We start from the raw sequence: 19,257 nt of genomic DNA on the forward strand, positions 1-19,257 counted from the left end.
TCTAGTCTAGTATTCCCTGGTTATGTTCCACTTCTCCCTCCTCTATTTCCTCACCTCTTCCCCAGACTCTTCTTTTCCTCTTTCTTGTCCTCCTCCTTACTTTCTCCAACATTTCCCATCTGTTGCATCTTACTGGCCTTCTCTTGCTTCACTACTTTTTTGGCCTTGCCCTTGTTTTTCTTATTGACCTTCCCTTCCTGAATATTTTGGACAAGGAGATAAAGTAATGTAAGCTTATAGGTTTTCTCTTCTCTTGAGCTACGATACCTAGAGCTATGCTATACTATAGAAGGACTTATGCTATACTATAGAAGGACTTACAGCCAATATTCCCTTCTTGTATTTCCTCTCACCTGTGGGGCCACTCCAGCCATTTCCTGGAGCAGCTTCCTGCCGGACTCGCTCAGGTTGGTGATGGGAGCCAGGCGAGGGCTGTGGCGGTATGGGAAGTTCTCTGTTCGGGGCGGAGCGATAATGACAGGGCTGAGAGGAGTCAGAGGCCTTGGGACATTTACTGGGTAGGGAGAGCCTACAGCAGAGGGCAGGGCCCGTAGGGCTTCAGCCAGGGTCCGGTGTGCTGAGGTCACAAGAGGAGAGAGACCATTCTTGACAGATACAGGACCTGAGTCCTTCCCTGGGCTCTGTAGGACCAGAAAGTAAAGTAACATATCAGGAAAGTGCTATGTTCAACACAATCTGTAGAAATACTTTATAACTACTCTATACATATTGCAGATACATGACTACACTCAATAAGTAATTGTCTGCATCATTTCCAATCCCCCATGTATATATATCTATATATAAAAAAAAATAATATGCAGAACTTACCAGGAAGTCTGACTCATCGAAGGAGTGGAGAGACAGATCATCATCCTCGTCCATAACCTTCACGTCAAGCTTGGTCACCTTTCCATCCTCAACTTTCAGCGGTGGTGTCCTCCTTTCATGATCCTCATCATCACACTGTGTATCAGAGTCAACTAGTCAGAGACCATCCTCCTCACAGTGATGTCACTGAACAAAGACATGGACGGTAGGGTACAACTCTTTTACCTCCGATTCACAGTCAGTGAAGGAGTAGATGGAAAAGTCATCAGAACTGGAGGATGAGGTCACATCATATTTTCTCTCCATCAGCCGAGTCACCCTTCCAGACTGAGGAGACAGAGAAAGGCATGTACTCATGGCAGCCATAGAATACACTGGCATTGACCCTCAAGGAAATGTAGAATATGTAGGCAATCCAACATGGTTTTACAAGTAGTGAGTAATACATGGGTAACTGAAAATGCAATAAATGCAACTCCCATAACATTAGGGGTGGGTCTAAAGACCTTCCATAGTATAGGATTCTTTAGCATCTAGAATGGATGATTGTCAATTCAACCAAGCCACCCAAAATGGCCATATGAATCAACAGATTGATCTATCTGTTGTGTCTCTATGGGAACAGCAGAGATGACCTGGCTGAGAGGCTCTGGATTGATGCTCCATCCATCCCCAGATGTTTGGTCCTGCCCATAGCTCACAATGATTGGCTGTTAACAGTAAAGAATGAATTCAACACTGCTTTGCTCATTTTGGCCTTGAATTGTGTATCAATAAATAATATAAGTACTGTTATGTGGTTGAATATGAATGTGACTTACAGGCCTTTTGTGGATCTGAGGGGTCTGCACTGAAGTAGACTGTCAAGACAGCATTCAATGTGGTTAGATAGGGATTTCTGCATTTGCTTTCATTCTGATAACTGCAGTTTGTACATGCAGAATGCATAACTAATGTGTATGTGTTATTGTTTCAGGTCGGATATGACTTACAGGCTTTGGCCTTCTGTGCACCTTGCCGGTTGGCCACAACACGGAATCAGGGGTGTTCACCCTCACTGGTTTCAACTGTCAACACAACACTCAATTTAGAATGTGATAATATAACAAAAACAGGACAAAACAAACAAATATTTGATATTTACCACATAAGGGCGGCGTCTTAAAGCTCTTTTGATTCTCTCATCATTACGGTCCATCTTTCTTTCTGAGGGAAACATTTCCATCAATTGATTGACACAAAACACATCCTGACTCACACACACACACAAAGATGGCATTCCAAATGGCGCCCTATTCCCTATATATATATATATATATATATATATGTTTGGAAGGAGGTGCCCCAAAAGGCCAAAGATTACCTGCAACAACCTGAGTGAAGAAAACGATTGTAGATTAAATCAAATCTGAACACAGTTTATGTAGTGAATTAATGCATGGCTACGTCATTTTATGTCACAGCTTTATGACCGCGCATAATACGTCACAAGAAAAAAGCTTGTTTGGAGCCGGACTGGTGGTCGCATCTTCTCACTGGTTGTAGCTCAATAACGAACGTGATGTGCTTATTATATCCTAATGACTGAGTAATGGTTGTATCGATGGTTGGTTGGACGTTTTACATAGATAGGCCAACATGATATCAATAGGAAGAAACCATTCCTTGCCAAATATTTTTTTATTATTGTTTTACTTTGAGTAACATTAAGGGACCACAATGGAAGCCGTTTACTTTATTGTGTTGTCCCTGGCCTGACACGTTTTATTTAATTAAACGGTTTTATTATTTTATTAAACTGTCAAATCAAATATATCTATCTAGCTTTCTATCTAACTCAAATGAGCTGTTGAGGACTCTTTGGTCATCACATTTCAGGCACAAGCCAGCAGGTGGAAGTGTCTTTAAATGCAGCACTGCCTTAGCGCACTTCATGATCTGCGCAACAGTAACTTTGTGGTTGTGAAAGTGATTCATCCAAATGCGGAAGTCCAGTACATTTGTTTTGGTTAAAAAGTGGCATTGTTGCTGTCATTATAGTATCATTTGTTTTGTTTACTGTCACTACATATTTCGGTTTATCAGAGAATGTCTAAAGTCTTGGAACTACAGTTTTTGCCAATGGGCATGGTACGTTAGCAAGGAGGGACTGAGTGATTTAAGAATCATATGCTCGGTAGCTAGCTAGCTACTTTGAATGGGACTGTTGTAACGTTATCTAGCTTGCTACAACTTGTAGTTAACGTTAATGACGTAACATATGGTGCCAGTAGGCTACAGCAGCAAGCTAGAGCAGAACACATCAATGCCGCTGATGTCTGTCAACCCGATCATTTCAGTTTTAATCCACACACTGTCTTCCTCTGCAACCCCATCATCGCAGGGGGGATCTCTATCCTTACTCCAACCTTATTGTGGTTGAAAATAACCATGATACACTGCAGTATGTCACAGCTTTAAGGGTGCTTAGTAGTGTAGTTAAGTTGTAATATGTTTATGTGCGGCGCTGTGGTCTAAGGCACTGCATCTCAGTCTACAGTCCCTGGTTCGAATCCAGGCTGTATCACATCCGGCCGTGATTGGGAATCCCATCGGACGGTGCACAATCGGCCCGGCGCTGTCCGGGTTTGGCCAGGGTAGGCCGTCATTGTAAATAAGAATTTGTTCTTAACTGACTTGCCTAGTTAAATAAAGTTTAAATAAAAATAAATGATATACTTGAAATTTGTGTTGAGTCATCATGCTGTACATAATGGGATGTTTGGTTAGGAAAATCTACCATCACTGTGTCACACATTCTCCTTATCTTGCTCTGGGGAAACATGGAAAGGGCTGGCACCCACTTCTAGACATGTCTGATGCTAGGGCATCAGTGCTGGACAAGAAGATGCCTTTCAGGCTGCTGAGGGACAACTTTGGTTTTAGAAGTGTTTTTCTTTTTTCATCCGGTTGGACAAATACTCCAAACAGCCTTCCCAACCGCGTCCTCATGGCCCTAAAGCACACTTTTGCCTCGTTTTGTATCACCTTTCAATGATAAATCGGGGGGGGGCAAAAATGCAATTTCAGAATGTGGGGGAGGGGGGCATGTCTCCCTGTTCCCAGTGAAAGTTGTGCCCCTGAACATTGATGTCCTGTATGACCCTGCATCAATAGAGAAGGAAGAGAACTGAGAAAGCACTAGACGCATCATTTATCCTATAAGACGAGAGGTCATTAAATTAACATGATTGCTGGGTGCAAGCCAGAGTACATGATGTACTACAGTATAATGAGGAGCAGTTTCAATAGATGATCCTCAGCTGTAATTGAATACTGTACAATAGGCACCTAGTGGTCCCCATGATTAGATAGAGAATCACTGTTTAGTTAGATAAGCTCTCTGTAATCTCTCCACATTCTCTTTGGTTGCAGAATCATTCCTACCCAGTCCAAGCCTACGCTCCAGTTTCCTCCAAACTACAGGCTACCGATACCACACCAAAGACATTTGAAGGCTGGGCCCACTCCTACTATATGTAACCGATGTGAAATGGCTAGCTAGTTAGTGGTGGTGCGCGCTAATAGCGTTTCAATCGGTGATGTCACTCGCTCTGAGACCTTGAAGTAGTTGTTCCCCTTGCTCTGCAGGGTCCGCGGCTTTTGTGGAGTGATGGGTAACGATGCTTCAAGGGTGGCTGTTGTCGATGTGTGCAGAGTGTCCCTGGTTTGAGCCCAGGTAGAGGCGAGGAAGGTATACTGTTACATATACACAGGGGAGCCCTGTTTAGTTCTCAGGTCATTATGTTCACAACCATGGATATGGCCTCAAGCATAGATTTGGGTAAAGTCAAATTCTGGAGCAGGGAGCAGTAGTTGAGTTTATCAAGAGTGTGGGCTACAAGAGCAGATTAGGATGTAATCTTTAGAAAATTAGGTAGCTGGGCCTCCCGAGTGGCGCAGCGGTCTAAGGCACTGCATCGCAGTGCTTGAGGTGTCACTACAGACCCAAGTTCGATCTCAGGCTGTGTCACAGCCGGCCGTGACTGGGAGTCCCATGAGGCGGCGCACAAATGGCCCCGCTGAGTTTGGTCACCAGCTGGACGGTTTTTCCTCCAACACATTGGTGCGGCTTCCGGGTTAAGCGAGCAGTGTAGCAAGAAGCAGTGCAGCTTAGCATGGTCCTATTTCGGAGGATGCATGGCTCTTGACCTTCACCTCTCCCGAGTCCATAGGGGAGTTGCAGCGATGGGACAAGACTGTAACTACCAATTGAAAATTGGGGAGAAAAATTGATAAAAGTACAAAAAAATATATAAATAATAATTGGTCGTTGTGCACAGTAAAGAGAAGCTATAAATTACAACCAAGACTAAGTATAGCAAATCAATGATTATTATTTCTTTACAAATGCATGTTTAAGTTATACCGTTTATATACAAATAGCTATTTTGCATAAACAACTGGATCAAGTGGTAAGAGTCACGTAACAGGTCATGATGGAACACGTCATTCGATATCAGTAATGCAAGAGAAAAAGTTCAAAGGAACACCATTTTTACAGTTTACCACCACTTAATCAAAGACCTATACTTTAATGAACCAATGAAAAACAAGGCTCAATGACTGAATAGTTACTGCAATTTAAATGTACAAATTGAACAATACATTGTACAATATGAATGTGCTACAAGTATGTATATTTTACTCTAATCTTACTCTGCTGTCTGTATTTACACATCCTTCCTAGAGCATCTGAATATGCAGCCACGTTGAATTTTGTAAATACATTTACAGACAGCAAATATGGAATGCTTTCAATACCTTACATTTGAAATGAGTTAATATACAAGACGGCTCTTCACAGCATGAAAGATGTCCTGAAGCAATATTTCATATCATAATCACCTCTGTTTTTGCCTACTTCCACTTACAAATCAAATAAGTTTGTCACGTGTGCCGAATACAACAGGTGTAGTAGACCTTACAGTGAAATGCTTACTTACAGGCTCTAACCAACAGTGCAATTTTTAAGTAAAAAAAAAGGTATTAGGTGAACAATAGATTAGTAAAGAAATAAAACAACAGTGAAAAATAACAGTAGCGAAGCTATATAGAGTAGTGAGGCTATATACAGGCACCGGTTAGTCGGGCTGATTGAGGTGGTATGTATATGAAGGTATGCATATATGATGAGAGACGGAGAGTAGCAGCAGTGTAATAGAGGGGTTGGGGGGGGCACACAATGCAAATAGTCCAGGTAGCCATTTGATTACCTGTTCAAGAGTCTTATGGCTTGGGGGAAAAAACTGTTGAGAAGCCTTTTGGTCCAAGACTTGGCGCTCCGGTACCGCTTACCATGCGGTAGTAGAGAGAACAGTCAATGACTGGGGTGGCTGGGGTCTCTGACAATTTTTAGGGCCTTCCTCTGACACCGCCTGGTATAGAGGTCCTGGATGGCAGGCAGCTTAACCCCAGTGATGTACTGGGCCGTGCGCAGTACCCTCTGTAGTGCCTTGCGGTTGGAGGCCGAGCAATTGCCGTACCAGGCAGTGATGCAACCAGTCAGGATGCTCTCGAAGTTGCAGTTGTAGAACCTTTTGAGGATCTCAGGACCCATGCCAAAATTTTTTAGTTTCCTGAAGGGGAATAGGCTTTGTCGTGCCCTCTTCATGACTGTCTTGGTGTGTTTGGACCATTCTAGTTTGTTGGTGATGTGGACACCAAGGAACTTGAAGCTCTCAACTTGCTCCACTACAGCCCTATTGATGAGAATGGGGGCGTGCTCGATCCTCCTTTTCCTCTAGTCCACAATCATCTCCTTAGTCTTGGTTACGTTGAGGGATAGGTTGTTATTCTGGCACCACTCCGGCCAGGTCTCTGACCTCTTCCCTATAGGCTGTCTCGTCGTTGTCGGTGATTTGGCCTACCACTGCAAACTTAATGATGGTGTTGGAGTCGTGCATGGCCACGCAGTCGTGGTTGAACAGGGAGTACAGGAGGGGACTGAGCACGCACCCCTGAGGGGCTCCAGTGTTGAGGATCAGCGTGGCAGATGTGTTGCTACCTACCCTCACCACCTGGGGGCGGCCTGTTAGGAAGTCCAGGATCCAGTTGCAGAGGGAGGTGTTTAGTCCCAAGATCCTTAGCTTAGTGATGAGCTTTGAGGGTACTATGGTGTTGAACGCTGAGCTGTTGTCAATGAATAGCATTCTCACGTAGGTGTTCCTTTTGTCCAGGTGGGAAAGGGCAGTGTGGAGTGCAATAGAGATTTCATCATCTGTGGATCTGTTTGGGGGGTATGCAAATTGGAGTGGGTCTACAAAAGCAATGTGTAACATTTAATGTATATTATCTCCAACTTTTCTAATCTGATGGGAAACAACAAAGGTCTGCCTCCACTCTTAATTTGATAAAAAAAATCTATTGGTTTATTCCAAAATAGAGATACATTTTTTTCCTATAACCTTAAAGGAGAATGTGGACCAAATCTCACCCTCCTCCACCCCTCACCCAAATGAAATAGGTTAACATCTTGGGCAGTGGTTCCCAAACTTTTTATAGTCCCGTACCCCTTCAAACATTCAACCTCCAGCTGCGTACCCCCTCTAGCACCAGGGTCAGCGCACTCTCAAATGTTTTTTTTTTGCCATCACTGTAAGCCTGCCACACACACACTATACGATATATTTATTAAACATAAGAATGAGTGTGAGTTTGTCACAACCTGGCTCGTGGGAAGTGACAAAGAGCTCTTATAGAACCAGGGCACAAATAATAATATAATAATAATAAATCATTTTGCTCTTTATTTGTTCATTGAAAATTGTGAATAACTCACCACAGGTTAATGAGGTGTGCTTCAAAGGATGCACATAATTCTACAATGTTGGGTTGTATTGGAGAATCTGTCTTAATTTTCCACACACAGTCTGTGCCTGTATTTACTTTTCATGCTAGTGAGGGCCGAGAATCCAATCTCACATAGGTACGTGGTTGCAAAGTGCATCAGTGTCTTAACAGCGCGATTTGCCAAGGCAGGATACACTGAGCACTGCCCAATCCAGAAATCTGGCAGTGGCTTCCGATTAAATTCAATTTTCACAGAACCGGTTGTTGCAATTTCTCTTGTTCAGATATCGGTAAGTGGACTGGAGGCAGGGCATGAAAGGGATAACGAATCCAGTTGTTTGTGTCATCCGTTTCGGGAAAGTACCTGCATAATTGCGCACCCAACTCACTCAGGTGCTTCGCTATATCACATTTGACATTGTCCGTAAGCTTGAGTTCATTTGCACACAAAAAAATCATACAATGATGGAAATACCTGTGTGTTGTCCTTGTTAATGCAGACAGAGAAGAGCGCCAACTTCTTAATCATAGCCTCAATTTTGTCCAGCACCCAGAAAATAGTTACAGAGAGTCCCTGTAATCTTAGATTCAGATCATTCAGGTAAGAAAAAACATCACCCAGTTAGGCCAGAAGTGTGAGAAACTCGTCATCATGCAAGCGGTCAGACAAGTGAAAACGATGTTCAGTAAAGAAAACTTTAAGCTCGTCACCACAATATGCAGGTGGTCTGAAATGGTTCTTACCCACAAATGTAGATGTGAGCATTGTCAGTATGGATCAGCTTCCACAGATGTTCCTTGTTCTTCTTCAGGAGATGCTGCACATACACCTGAGCATGAAAAATATAACTATTAGCCTGACTAAACAATTCATTTGAATAATTTAACTGATACAAAATACATTCTCTTCAAGTCTGCAGGTTCTCAAGGCAATACGAATTATAGGCACTGGCAGTATCAAATATTGGACCTTATCAAAGTCATAGATACACTCCCCTACGTATTTATTTGGACAGTGAAGCTAAAACTTTTAATTTGGCTCTATACTCAAGCTTTTTTGGATTTGAGATCAAATGTTTCATATGAGTTGAAAGTACAAAATGTCATCTTTTTCATGCATATCTGTTTAACCGTTTAGAAATGAAAGCACTTTATGTATCTAGTCCCCCCATTTCAAGGAGTCATAAGTATTTGGACAAATTCACTTATGTGTATTAAAGTAGTCAAAAGTTTAGTATTTGGACCCATATTCCTAGCATGCAATGACTACATCAAGCTTGTTTTGGTTGTTTCAGATGATGTTGTGCCCAATAGAAATGAATGGTAAATAATGTATTGTGCCATTTTGGAGTCACTTTTATTGTAAATGAGAATAGAATATGTTTCTGAACACTTCTACATTAATGGATACTGAACAAAAATAAACGCAACACGCAATAATTTCAAAGATTTTACTGAGTTACAGTTCATATAAGGAAATCAGTCAAATGAATTCCTTATGGGGCTGATTCTATCAGATAATGGAAATGAATCGTTCCAATGGTTAAGTAAACCTGAGCGCTATTGCAAAAGATTTCTCCAAAACTCAGACTTTTCACATGACTGGTCAGGAAATAAATAATGCTGCTGGAGGTAGCAGTGAACTTAGTGAGCAGTAAATCTCTTGTTTAGTCTGAACATACACTGAGTATACAAAACATTAAGAACACATGCTCTTTCCATGACATTTACATTTTAGTCGTTTAGCAGACGCTCTTATCCAGAGCGACTTACAGTAGTGAATGCATACATTTTTTCTCCGTACTGGTCCCCCGTGGGAATCGAACCCACAACCCTGGCATTGCAAACATCATGCACTACCAACTGAGCCACACGGGACCAGGTGAATCCAGTTGAAAGCTAGGGTCCCTTATTGATGTCACTTGTTAAATCCACTTCAAATCAGTGTAGATGAAGGGGAGGAGACAGATTAAAGAAGGATTTTTAAGCATTGAGACATGGATTGTGTACAGTGCATTCGGAAAGTATTCAGACCGCTTCCCTTGTTCCACATTTTGTTAGTTGGCGAGAAGAAACGCAACAAGCTGTAACGTTGATGCAACACTGTCCTCTGTCTCAGTTATTTCTGTCGTACTATACATTTTTTTTTTTACTTTCATTTTGAGCTACTACAATGAGTTTCGACCGTATTGGTTGTTCAGATCTGCTTACAACTGTCAAAGTTGGTAGGGGAAGGGGTGTGTTGGGGTTACCTATTCCTTTCCCAACTGGTAGTCCTAGTGTGTGTGGTGATGTCAATGGTAGTGAAATTGCACGGGAAGTTCCTTTAGTCAGTGGGGACAATGCAGCTTCTCATGGTCATCATGCAGTCAACTCACCTAGGCCCCAGGTTGTTAGCACCTCCACTCCTAAACCCAATGATGATGCAGTGCTAATAGGCCAGATAAGTACCATAGTCCAACAGATAGGACAGCGTCTAGTCCAAGTAGTCGCCTATAGAAAAGTCAAAGAACCAAAGAACCACCACAAACTCAACAATAATGGCGCTGGAGGAGATGGCTGCTATTGTGTGTGTTTTGTCGCGTTATTTGTAACTTATTTTGTACATAATGTTTCTGCCACCGTCTCTTATGACCGAAAAGAGCTTCTCGATATCAGGACAGCGTTTACTCATCCCGTACTGGAAGAAGATTTTTTCTTTAACGAGTTGGACGCGAAGGATTTACTCCAGAAACCCGACAAGGCCCTCATCCCCATCATTCGCAGGAGAAAGAGACAGCGATATAAGGGATGTAGGTCTTGGTCCCTTGTAAGGATCTGATGGCGAGTGGGTAATCTGCCTTTACCATCGGTCCTATTAGCCAACGTACAATCATTGGATAATAAAATAGCCAAACTACGAGCACATATATCCTACCAACGGGACATTAAAAACTGTAATATCTTATGTTTCATCGAGACGTGGTTGAACAATGACATGAATAACATACAACTGGCGGGTTTTACGCTTATTCGGCAGGATAGAACAGCCGCCTCTGGTAAGACAAGGGGTGGCGGTCTATGTGTATTTGTAAACAACAGCTGGTGCACGAAATCTAAGGAAGTCTCAAGGTTTTTCTCACCTGAAGTAGAGTATCTCATGATAAGCTGTAGACCACACTATTTACCAAGAGAGTTTTCATCTATATTCTTCGTAGCTGTCTATTTACCACCACAAACCGATGCTGGCACGAAGAACGCACTCAATGAGCTAAACACGGCCATAACCAAACAGGAAAACGCTCATCCAGAGGCGGTGCTCCTAGTGGCCAGGGGATTTTAATGCAGGGAAACTTAAATCCGTCTTACCTAATTTATACCAGCATGTCACATGTGCAACCAGAGGGGAAAAAAACTCTAGACCACCTTTACTCCACACACTGAGACGCGTACAAAACTCTCCCTCCATTTGGCAAATTTGACCATAATTCTATTCTCCTGGTTCCTGCTTACTAGCAAAAACTAAATCAGGAAGCACCAGTGACTCGGTCAGTAAACAAAGTGGTCAGATGAAGCTGATGCTAAGCTACAGGACTGTTCTGCTTCCACAGACTGGAATATGTTCCAGGATTCTTCCGATGGCATTGAGGAGCACACCACATTAGTCACTGACTTCATCAATAAGTGCATCGAGGCAATCGTCCCCAAAGTGACTGTGCGTACATACCCTTTCCAGATGCCATTGATTACAGGCAACATCCGCACTGAGCTGAAAGGGTAGAACTTCCGCTTTCAAGGAGCGAGACTATAACCCGGAAGCTTATAAGAACTCCTGCTATGCCCTATGATGAACCATCAAACAGGCAAAGCATCAATACAGGACTAAGATTGAATCGTACTACACTGGCTCCGACACTCGTCGGATGCGGCAGGGCTTGCAAACTATTACAGACTACAAAGAGATGCACAGCCGCGAGCTGCCCAGTGACACGAGCTTACCAGACAAGCTAAATTACTTCTATGCTCGCGTCGAGGCAAGCAACACTGAAACATGCATGACAGCATCAGCTCTTCCAGACGACTGTGTGATCACGCCCTCTGTAGCCGATGTGAGTAAGACCATTAAACAAGGCCACAGAGCCAGACGGATTACCAGGACGTGTAGTCTGAGCATGTGCTGACCAACTGGCAAGTGTCTTCATTGACATTTTCAACCTGTGCCTGACTGAGTTTGTAATACCAACATGTTTCAAGCAGACCACCATAGTTCCTGTGCCCAAGAACACTAAGGTAACCTGCCTAAATGACTACCGACCCGTAGCACTTACGTCTGTAGCCATGAAGTGTTTTGCAAGGCTGGTCATGGCTCACATCAATACCACTATCCCAGAAACCCAAGACCCACTCCAATTTGCATACCACCCCTCCTGTACTCCCTTTTCACTAATGACTGCATGGCCAGGCATGACACCAACACCATCATTAAGTATGCCAATGACACAACAGTGGTAGGCCTGATCACCGACAAGACAGCCTATTGGGAGGTCAGAGACCTGGCCATGTGGTGCAAGGACAACAACCTCTCCCTTAATGTGATCAAGACAAAGGAGATGATCGTGGACTACAGGAAATGGAGGACCAAGCACGCCCCCATTCTCATCGACAGGGCTGTAGTGGAGCAGGTTGAGAGCTTCAAGTTCCTTGGTGTCCACATCACCAAACTATCATGGTCCAAACACACCAAGAGTCGTGAAGAGGGCACAACAAAGCCTATTCCCCCACAAGAGACTGAAAAGATTTGGCATGGGTCCTCAGATCCTCAAAGAATTCTACAGCTGCACCATCGAGAGCATCCTGACTGGTTGAATCACTGCCTGGTATGGCAACTGCTCTGACTTTGACCGCAAGGCACTACAGAGGGTAGTGCGTACGGCCCAGTACATCACTGGAGCCAAGCTTCCTGCCATCCAGGACCTCTATATCAGGCGGTGTCAGAAGAAGGCCCTAAAAACGATCAAAGACTCCAGCCACCCTTGTCATAGAATGTCCTCTCTGCTACTGCACGGCAAGCGGTACTGGAGCACCAAGTTTAGGTCCAAAAGACTTCTTAACAGCTTCTACCCCGAACCCATAAGACTCCTTAACAGCTAATCAAATGGCTACCCAGACTTTTTGCCCCCCCCCCCCCCCACTGTTTTAAGCTGCTGCTACTCTCTGTTTATTATCTATGCATAGTCACTTTACCTCCACCTACATGTACATATTACCTCTTTTACCTCGACTAACACTTGCTGCTTTCTGGACCCGGTTTTAGCCCTTGCTTTTTTCTCTTCCGTTGTTACCTCTATGTCTGATAAACATGCCCCGCTTAAGAATCACAGAGTAAGAAACCGAACCAGTTCTTGGTTCTCTCCTGAATTGTCAGGTCATTTCCTGCAAAAGAATCGGGCCTGGGCCTTGGCGAGGAAAACAGGTACTCCAGCTGATTGGCTGTTTTTTAGGCAATTGAGAAATAAATGTACTGCAGCTGTCAAAAAGGCAAAATCAAATTACTTCCTTAATGCTATGACAGATTCTGCAGGAGATCCTGCAAAATTCTGGAAAACCGTTAATTCACTGAAACGGGGGAATTCTGCTGTTTCTCTTCCTAAGCAAATACCTCAGATTCCTGTATCCTAAGTGAAAAAAATTATATTTGTGATGCTTTTAATAAGCATTTCATCTCTGCTGGTTTTTTATTTGAAAGGAAAAGTGGCCACTGTGGTACTGGCCAGTTAGTTGATTTTTCGTCTTGCTTTTCAACCGTTATTCTGAAAAATGGTAACCCTGTTTTTAGTTTCCAGAAAATAACCGAAGCAGAGGTTCTAGCTGCCCTGTGTGCCATTGATACTAAGAAATCCTTAGGCGCTGACAATTTAGACCCGTTCTTACTTAAGTGTGCTGCACCTATCATTGCTGGTTCAGTGACACACATTTTTAATCTAACATTAAGCACAGGAAATATCCCTAAGGTGTGGAAAGCAGTTTTTCTTCTGCCATTACATAAGGGAGGTGACGGTAGTGATTTGGATAACTATCGACCCATCTCTAGGCTCCCTTGTCTGGCAAAGATCCTAGAATCTATAGTCAACAAACAGTTACAGTCTTTTCTTTCTGCTAACAGTATTCTTAGCACCAATCATTCTGGTTTTAGATCTAAACACAGTACCACATCGGCCACTATGCTTGTTGTAAATGATATTGCAAATGCCTTAGATGATAGAAAGCACTGTGCTGCGTTGTTTGTAGATTTGTCAAAAGCTTTTGACACTGTAGACCATGCTATCCTTTTGAGTAAGCTGTCATCGATAGGAGTGGGCACTGATGCCTGCCGATGGTTTTATGACTATCTTAAAGATAGAACTCAGGCCGTCATGGTCGACGGGGTCAAGTCTGACCCCTTACAGTTACTTAAAGGGGTCCCTCAGGATTCAATAATTGGCCCACTATTGTTCTCACTTTATATAAACAACATTGGTGATGATGTCAGATATTGTAAATTCCATTTATATGCAGATGACACAGTGATGTACTCTATTGCTCCAACAGCGGACCAAGCTTTAATGCAGTTGGAGTCTGATTTTAGGATACTACAGGGATCTCTTTTACAGCTTAAACTTGTTTTAAACGCTAAGAAAACAAATGTCATGTTTTTTTCTAGGTCTAAACTCTCAGTTAGAAACACTTTTGTAATCACTAGCTTGGATGGTACTCAAATCAAAACAGGTCTCTGCATATAAATATTTAGGGGTATGGTTAGATGATAGGCTTTCTTTTAAAAAACATGTTACTGAATTGGGAAAAAAGCTCAAATTCAAGATAGGGTTCCTTTACAGAAACAGGGCTTGTCTGTCCTCCGTAAATAGAAAACAAATTGTGCAGGCTACTTTTATGTCCGTTTTAGATTATGGTGATATTATCTATATGCATGCATCGGCAAACACATTAAAACCACTGGATGCTATTTACCATTGTGCACTCAGGTTTATCACAGGTGATAGTTACAAAACTCATCACTGTATCCTATATACACATGTGGGTTGGGCCTCTCTATCTGTGAGGCGAGAGCAACATGCTCTCTTGTTTATTTATAAAGCACTTCTTTTAAAACTACCTCCATATATATCATCATTAATTTCCACTAGATATACACATTTTAAAACCAGATCACAGATGTGGATTACATTAGAGACTCCTGCGGTCTCCACAGAGTTGGGTAGGACTGCCTTTAGTTCCTTTGCACCTTATTTATGGAACAAACTGCAGATCCAACTTAAGTTAGACACTCTGGTGTCCCTTACCCATTTCAAAAATGTTATGGAGGATCAATATGATGTTGTCTGTGATTGTTTCTGTTGAATTGTGTCTTTGTTTTGTATGTTTGAAATGTTCTTGTCTGTATGCCTAAAACTGTACATGTCAACATGTTTACACAGGGCACAGCCGTAAAAGAGATCCAGGTCTCAGTCTGTTTTCCCTGTTAAAATAAAGATAAAAAAAAAAAAAACGGTGCCCCCATACATTGGTTCTGTACCGGTAAAGCCTGTATATAGCCTCGCAATTGTTATTTTACTGCTGCTCTCTAATTATTTGTTACTTTTATTTTAATTATCTATTTTTTACTTAACACTTATTTTTCTTAAACTGCATTGTTGGTTAAGGGCTTGTAAATAAGCATTTCACTGTAAGGTCTACTACACCTGTTGTATTCGGTGCATGTGACAAATAAAATTGTATTTGAGATTACCTTTTCTGATTAAACAACTTGTGTTAAAGGATCTGTCACAAACTACATACATACCATTTCAGTCCTGGCCAAACAAGCTGTTGAGGTAGTCTTTATGACGTACATAATGCTGAAAGGAGAAAAACAGAGGAGAGGTCATCATCATAGAAAAGACTAACCTGCCTGAAAGGCTATAATAATATTTCATCAGTTTACTGTATGTACATGCATAAGGACAAATCTGACATTAGGCCACTTTGGGTTACAAAAACATCTGCCAAGTTTTGATTTTGGGGTGAACTACAATACAAGTATTATTACAGTGCACCAACAGTGAATAACACTACACACTCAGTCACTCACGTCTATATATGCACTGTTGCTATTCCTCCCCCTCCGTCTCAACCTTGAGTGCAAACACACAGCATCATAACACAGTAAATGGCTTGTACTGTATGAATTCTGCTACCAAGTCAGTGACCCTTATTTGAGCTAGGGGTAAAGCATTTTGACTTCAGCGGGTGCGGGTCACTGGCCTGCAGGGCTCCTTGCCTTTGTTGAAGTCTGGTTTGATGGTAACCACTTCATTTCCATCTGCTCTTATCGTGCACAACAAGCATTCCTTCTCCTTTTGGCCAAGTCTGAGGAATACAAGAATACAATGCCACTTTTCAATTCCTGAATTGGAATGTACTTCAAAGTTATTACATACAAAGCAGTGTAATAAGTGCATAGGCTACATAGTGGTTTTTCCCCTTGTGCTACTCACTTGCCCGGTGGTCCCAGGTCCCCCATGATGTGCATGGTCTGTACAGGTGTGTTGACCACGTGGCTGGTCTTCACAAAGTCCTCCGAGGGCTCCCAGGAAATCAGCCTGGACTTGGGGAAGGTGCTGTCACTGCAGACCAACAGAATACCACAAACACGTTTTGCATAAAAGGGTATGGTGTAATATGAACATACCGGTACACTGTTTGTCTTCAAAGCAGCACATCACACATCAATGTTGCTTCAATTACATTCACTTTAATAATAATTCACTTTGGTGAGTAACAGGGACCTACACTGGCTGTCTGTCCTGTCGTCTGTGTCTGACATTGGCCATCCTATGTGCCAGGAAGGTAGGGTTGGACTTGACCTGCCTCACCATACTCTGGGAATCCTGTAATGAGTATATCAAAAACAAGTTTAAAACACTAACGTTTCTTTGGGACAGAAACAAGGTAAATTCTTTGTTTTGAATAATGAAATTGTCACGTCTGCTCCCGCTCCCCCTCTCTGGAGCACGAGGTCGCCAGGCTGCTCATCATTACGCACACCTGTCACCATCGTTACGCGCACCAGCGCTTCATCGGACTCACCTGGATCACGTCATTGATTGCCTCCCCTATATCTGTCACTTCCTCAGTTTCATTCCCTTGTCTACATTGATGTCGTTTTATTTCTCTTGTCCAGACTCTGTTCTTCTTTAGTTTCATGTCTATTTATTAATAAATCCTCACCCTGTACTTGCTTCCTGTCTCCCAGCGTCTGTGGTTATGGAACCGTTACAGAAATGGAGATTCAGTAGAAACCCACCCCTTCCCAATTGGTGTAGCAGTCAGAATCGGTGTAGGTGAAAATCCTGCGGTTCCGTCTGCCCCTGGTCCGCCCCAGAGCCATGATCTCTGTGTGGTACTGTCTCTCCAGTGGAGTCTGGTATACTGACTCACTCTGGAACAAAACCACTTCATATTACACACACACACACACACACACACACAACTTACTATGCAAAATCAAACTATCCTAAACAGTAAAGTCTTATTTGTTATAAGGACACTGGTAGAGGACCTACCTGACTGAACAGCTTCTCCTGCCAGCCTACCACCAACTCCTCCTCATCATCATCTCCGGCTGAAAACAAAACCAAGATGTTCTGGTCCATATCTAGCCACCACGAAAATAACATCTACTCAACTAAGAAGCATCTAACATCTTTCTGTATCAAAACATCTAACATCTTTCTGTTTCAAAACATCTAACATCTTTCTGTTTCAAAACAGTGTTAATACCTGATTGAGCCTGTGAGTTGAGGGTGTCCAGCTCAATGCCTCTCCTCTCCTGTTGAGTCAAAACCTGCTGCTGAAGGTGTTGGGAGAGGGCTGCTGTGGAGGTGAATCTCTGAATATGGATCCTGTAACACCATTGTAAATATAAACAAGGTAAACAGGATTCTAGCTAGCTAAATAACATGTTTTCATGGCAAACTCAGGGATCAGGTCAAGCAATATACTGGGTGTTTATCATCATCTGCTTTGAGAGCTAACGTTAGCTAACGACATTGTCTTGCTTTTATGGCAATGCAAGGAATAAAAGCCACACAAAGGCCAACTGCAACTTACTTAATTGTAAGGTTTTTGACAGCATCTCGGGAACGATAGGCAGCCTCTCCGGTGTCGGTGCTCCAGCCATCTGCCATGTTGTAACGTTAGGAACTTTATTGATGGCTAGCTAACTAGCTAGATTAGCAACATACACACAAACGCGCAGCAAGCAATTGAGACAATTTTGTAGCTAGTACTTTTCACAAGCGTCTGCTCGTTGCATGGTAACAACAGTCTGCCTGCCTGGTTGGGTTTCTGGCGAGCAATCCAACTATTTATTGGTTCACTACCGCCACCTACCGTGGGATCCAGTCCAGAGCAGCAGAATAAACCCCCCCACTGATAACAGGTAAGGTAATATCAGTACAATAATATTCCCTTGCTGTAAAAAGTTTAAGAACCCCTGATGTATTTAATTAAGAGAAAAATCTGTCTGACACAAATAATTGCAATTTAAAAAGCTTTATTGGAAATACACGTTTCAAACAGCACAATTCAAGTACAGATGAGTGTAGCTAAATCAGATACATGCTAATTTAGTTTAAATGTGATGCAGTCCTCCAGTCCCAGTTCATTTGCACTCTTTTGACATGCTTCAGACCAGATGCATGCTCCACTTCAGTGTACAATGGTCCTGAATTTGCATATCACAGTGTTTGAAGCTTCTACGTTCTGCATCTCTCTGCTGTCTTTCATCTGAAGCCATATCCTCCAGGGTCTAAACAGGTGTAGATTTCCATCTCTGTGTGGGAGACCAGATATTGCAAGGAGACCAGTAAGGGGCCCTCACCTCTTCACTTTGGTCCAAGGATACCAGTGACACTGCCCTAAGGTTGGTGCTGTTCTTTGGATGAGACTGTGGAGACAGAGGTCTTATCTCTCTGTGGTTACTAAAGATGTCATGGCACTTATGACATGAGTAGAGGTGTTGACCCTGCTTCTCCTGGATATATTTCCAAGCCTAAGCATGTAAATCCAACTCATTATCATAGGCTGGATGGAGACCAATATCGTTTTTTTTTTTTTATAATGCTGCATGTCTCAAAATATAAGAATGAGACCAATATATGTATTTTGCTAATCATAGTTCCTCTCTCTGAAATTATGTTAGTGTGTGTTGTAGGAATAACCAATACTCAAAATCTGTGTGTGTGTGTGTGTGTGTGTGTGTGTGTGTGTGTGTGTGTGTGTGTGTGGTAGAAGTAATAGTTGGCCATTATTTCTTTGAACATCTCAGTTTGGGCAGCAGCCACTGAAGAAACCTGTCAATCAAAAACCACAGGAGAATAAATAGTATTATAAACTGGGTGGTTCGATCCCTGAATGCTGATTGGCTGACAGCCGTGGTATATTTAAGCAATAAGGCACGAGGGGGTGTGTTATATGGTCAATATACCACACCTAAGGGCTGTTCTTAGGTACAACACGACACGGAGTGCCTGGATACAGCCCTTAGCCGTGGTATAATGGCCATATACCACAAAC

The 19,257-nt window shown here is 42.6% G+C and overlaps 2 protein-coding genes across 7 annotated transcripts in view; both read right to left on the bottom strand.

Moving 5' to 3' along the window:
- Positions 1-19,257, bottom strand: part of LOC115148712 (uncharacterized) — a 229,906-nt gene that overhangs the window by 1,469 nt on the left and 209,180 nt on the right. Inside the window, exons 1-11 of one of the 6 annotated variants that reach the window (XM_029690855.1) lie at positions 15,770-15,889; positions 15,482-15,536; positions 8,407-8,492; positions 1,976-2,037; positions 1,824-1,898; positions 1,653-1,691; positions 1,467-1,541; positions 1,057-1,158; positions 832-966; positions 354-641; positions 55-197 (exon numbers count right to left, since the gene is read on the bottom strand). In XM_029690855.1, the coding sequence (XP_029546715.1) occupies positions 55-197; positions 354-641; positions 832-966; positions 1,057-1,158; positions 1,467-1,541; positions 1,653-1,691; positions 1,824-1,898; positions 1,976-2,037; positions 8,407-8,428 (941 nt within the window). In that variant the 5' untranslated portion in view covers positions 8,429-8,492; positions 15,482-15,536; positions 15,770-15,889. Of the gene's footprint in view, positions 1-54; positions 198-353; positions 642-831; positions 967-1,056; positions 1,159-1,466; positions 1,542-1,652; positions 1,692-1,823; positions 1,899-1,975; positions 2,116-8,137; positions 8,172-8,406; positions 8,493-15,481; positions 15,537-15,769; positions 15,890-19,257 lie in introns of those variants that run through there. The other 5 variants (XM_029690856.1, XM_029690859.1, XM_029690854.1 and 2 more) reach the window with 5 other exon arrangements.
- LOC115148733 (Meckel syndrome type 1 protein-like) lies at positions 15,890-17,931 on the bottom strand. The gene is made up of 7 exons (XM_029690919.1): positions 17,791-17,931; positions 17,461-17,582; positions 17,244-17,302; positions 16,985-17,119; positions 16,471-16,568; positions 16,176-16,304; positions 15,890-16,047 (listed from the first exon to the last, which is right to left on the bottom strand). The coding sequence occupies exons 1-7, from the start codon at positions 17,865-17,867 to the stop codon at positions 15,921-15,923; spliced, it is 747 nt and encodes a 248-aa protein (XP_029546779.1). The 5' UTR covers positions 17,868-17,931; the 3' UTR covers positions 15,890-15,920.

Source organism: Salmo trutta, chromosome 15 (genome assembly GCF_901001165.1).
Source record: "Salmo trutta chromosome 15, fSalTru1.1, whole genome shotgun sequence".
Classification (NCBI taxonomy): domain Eukaryota; kingdom Metazoa; phylum Chordata; class Actinopteri; order Salmoniformes; family Salmonidae; genus Salmo; species Salmo trutta.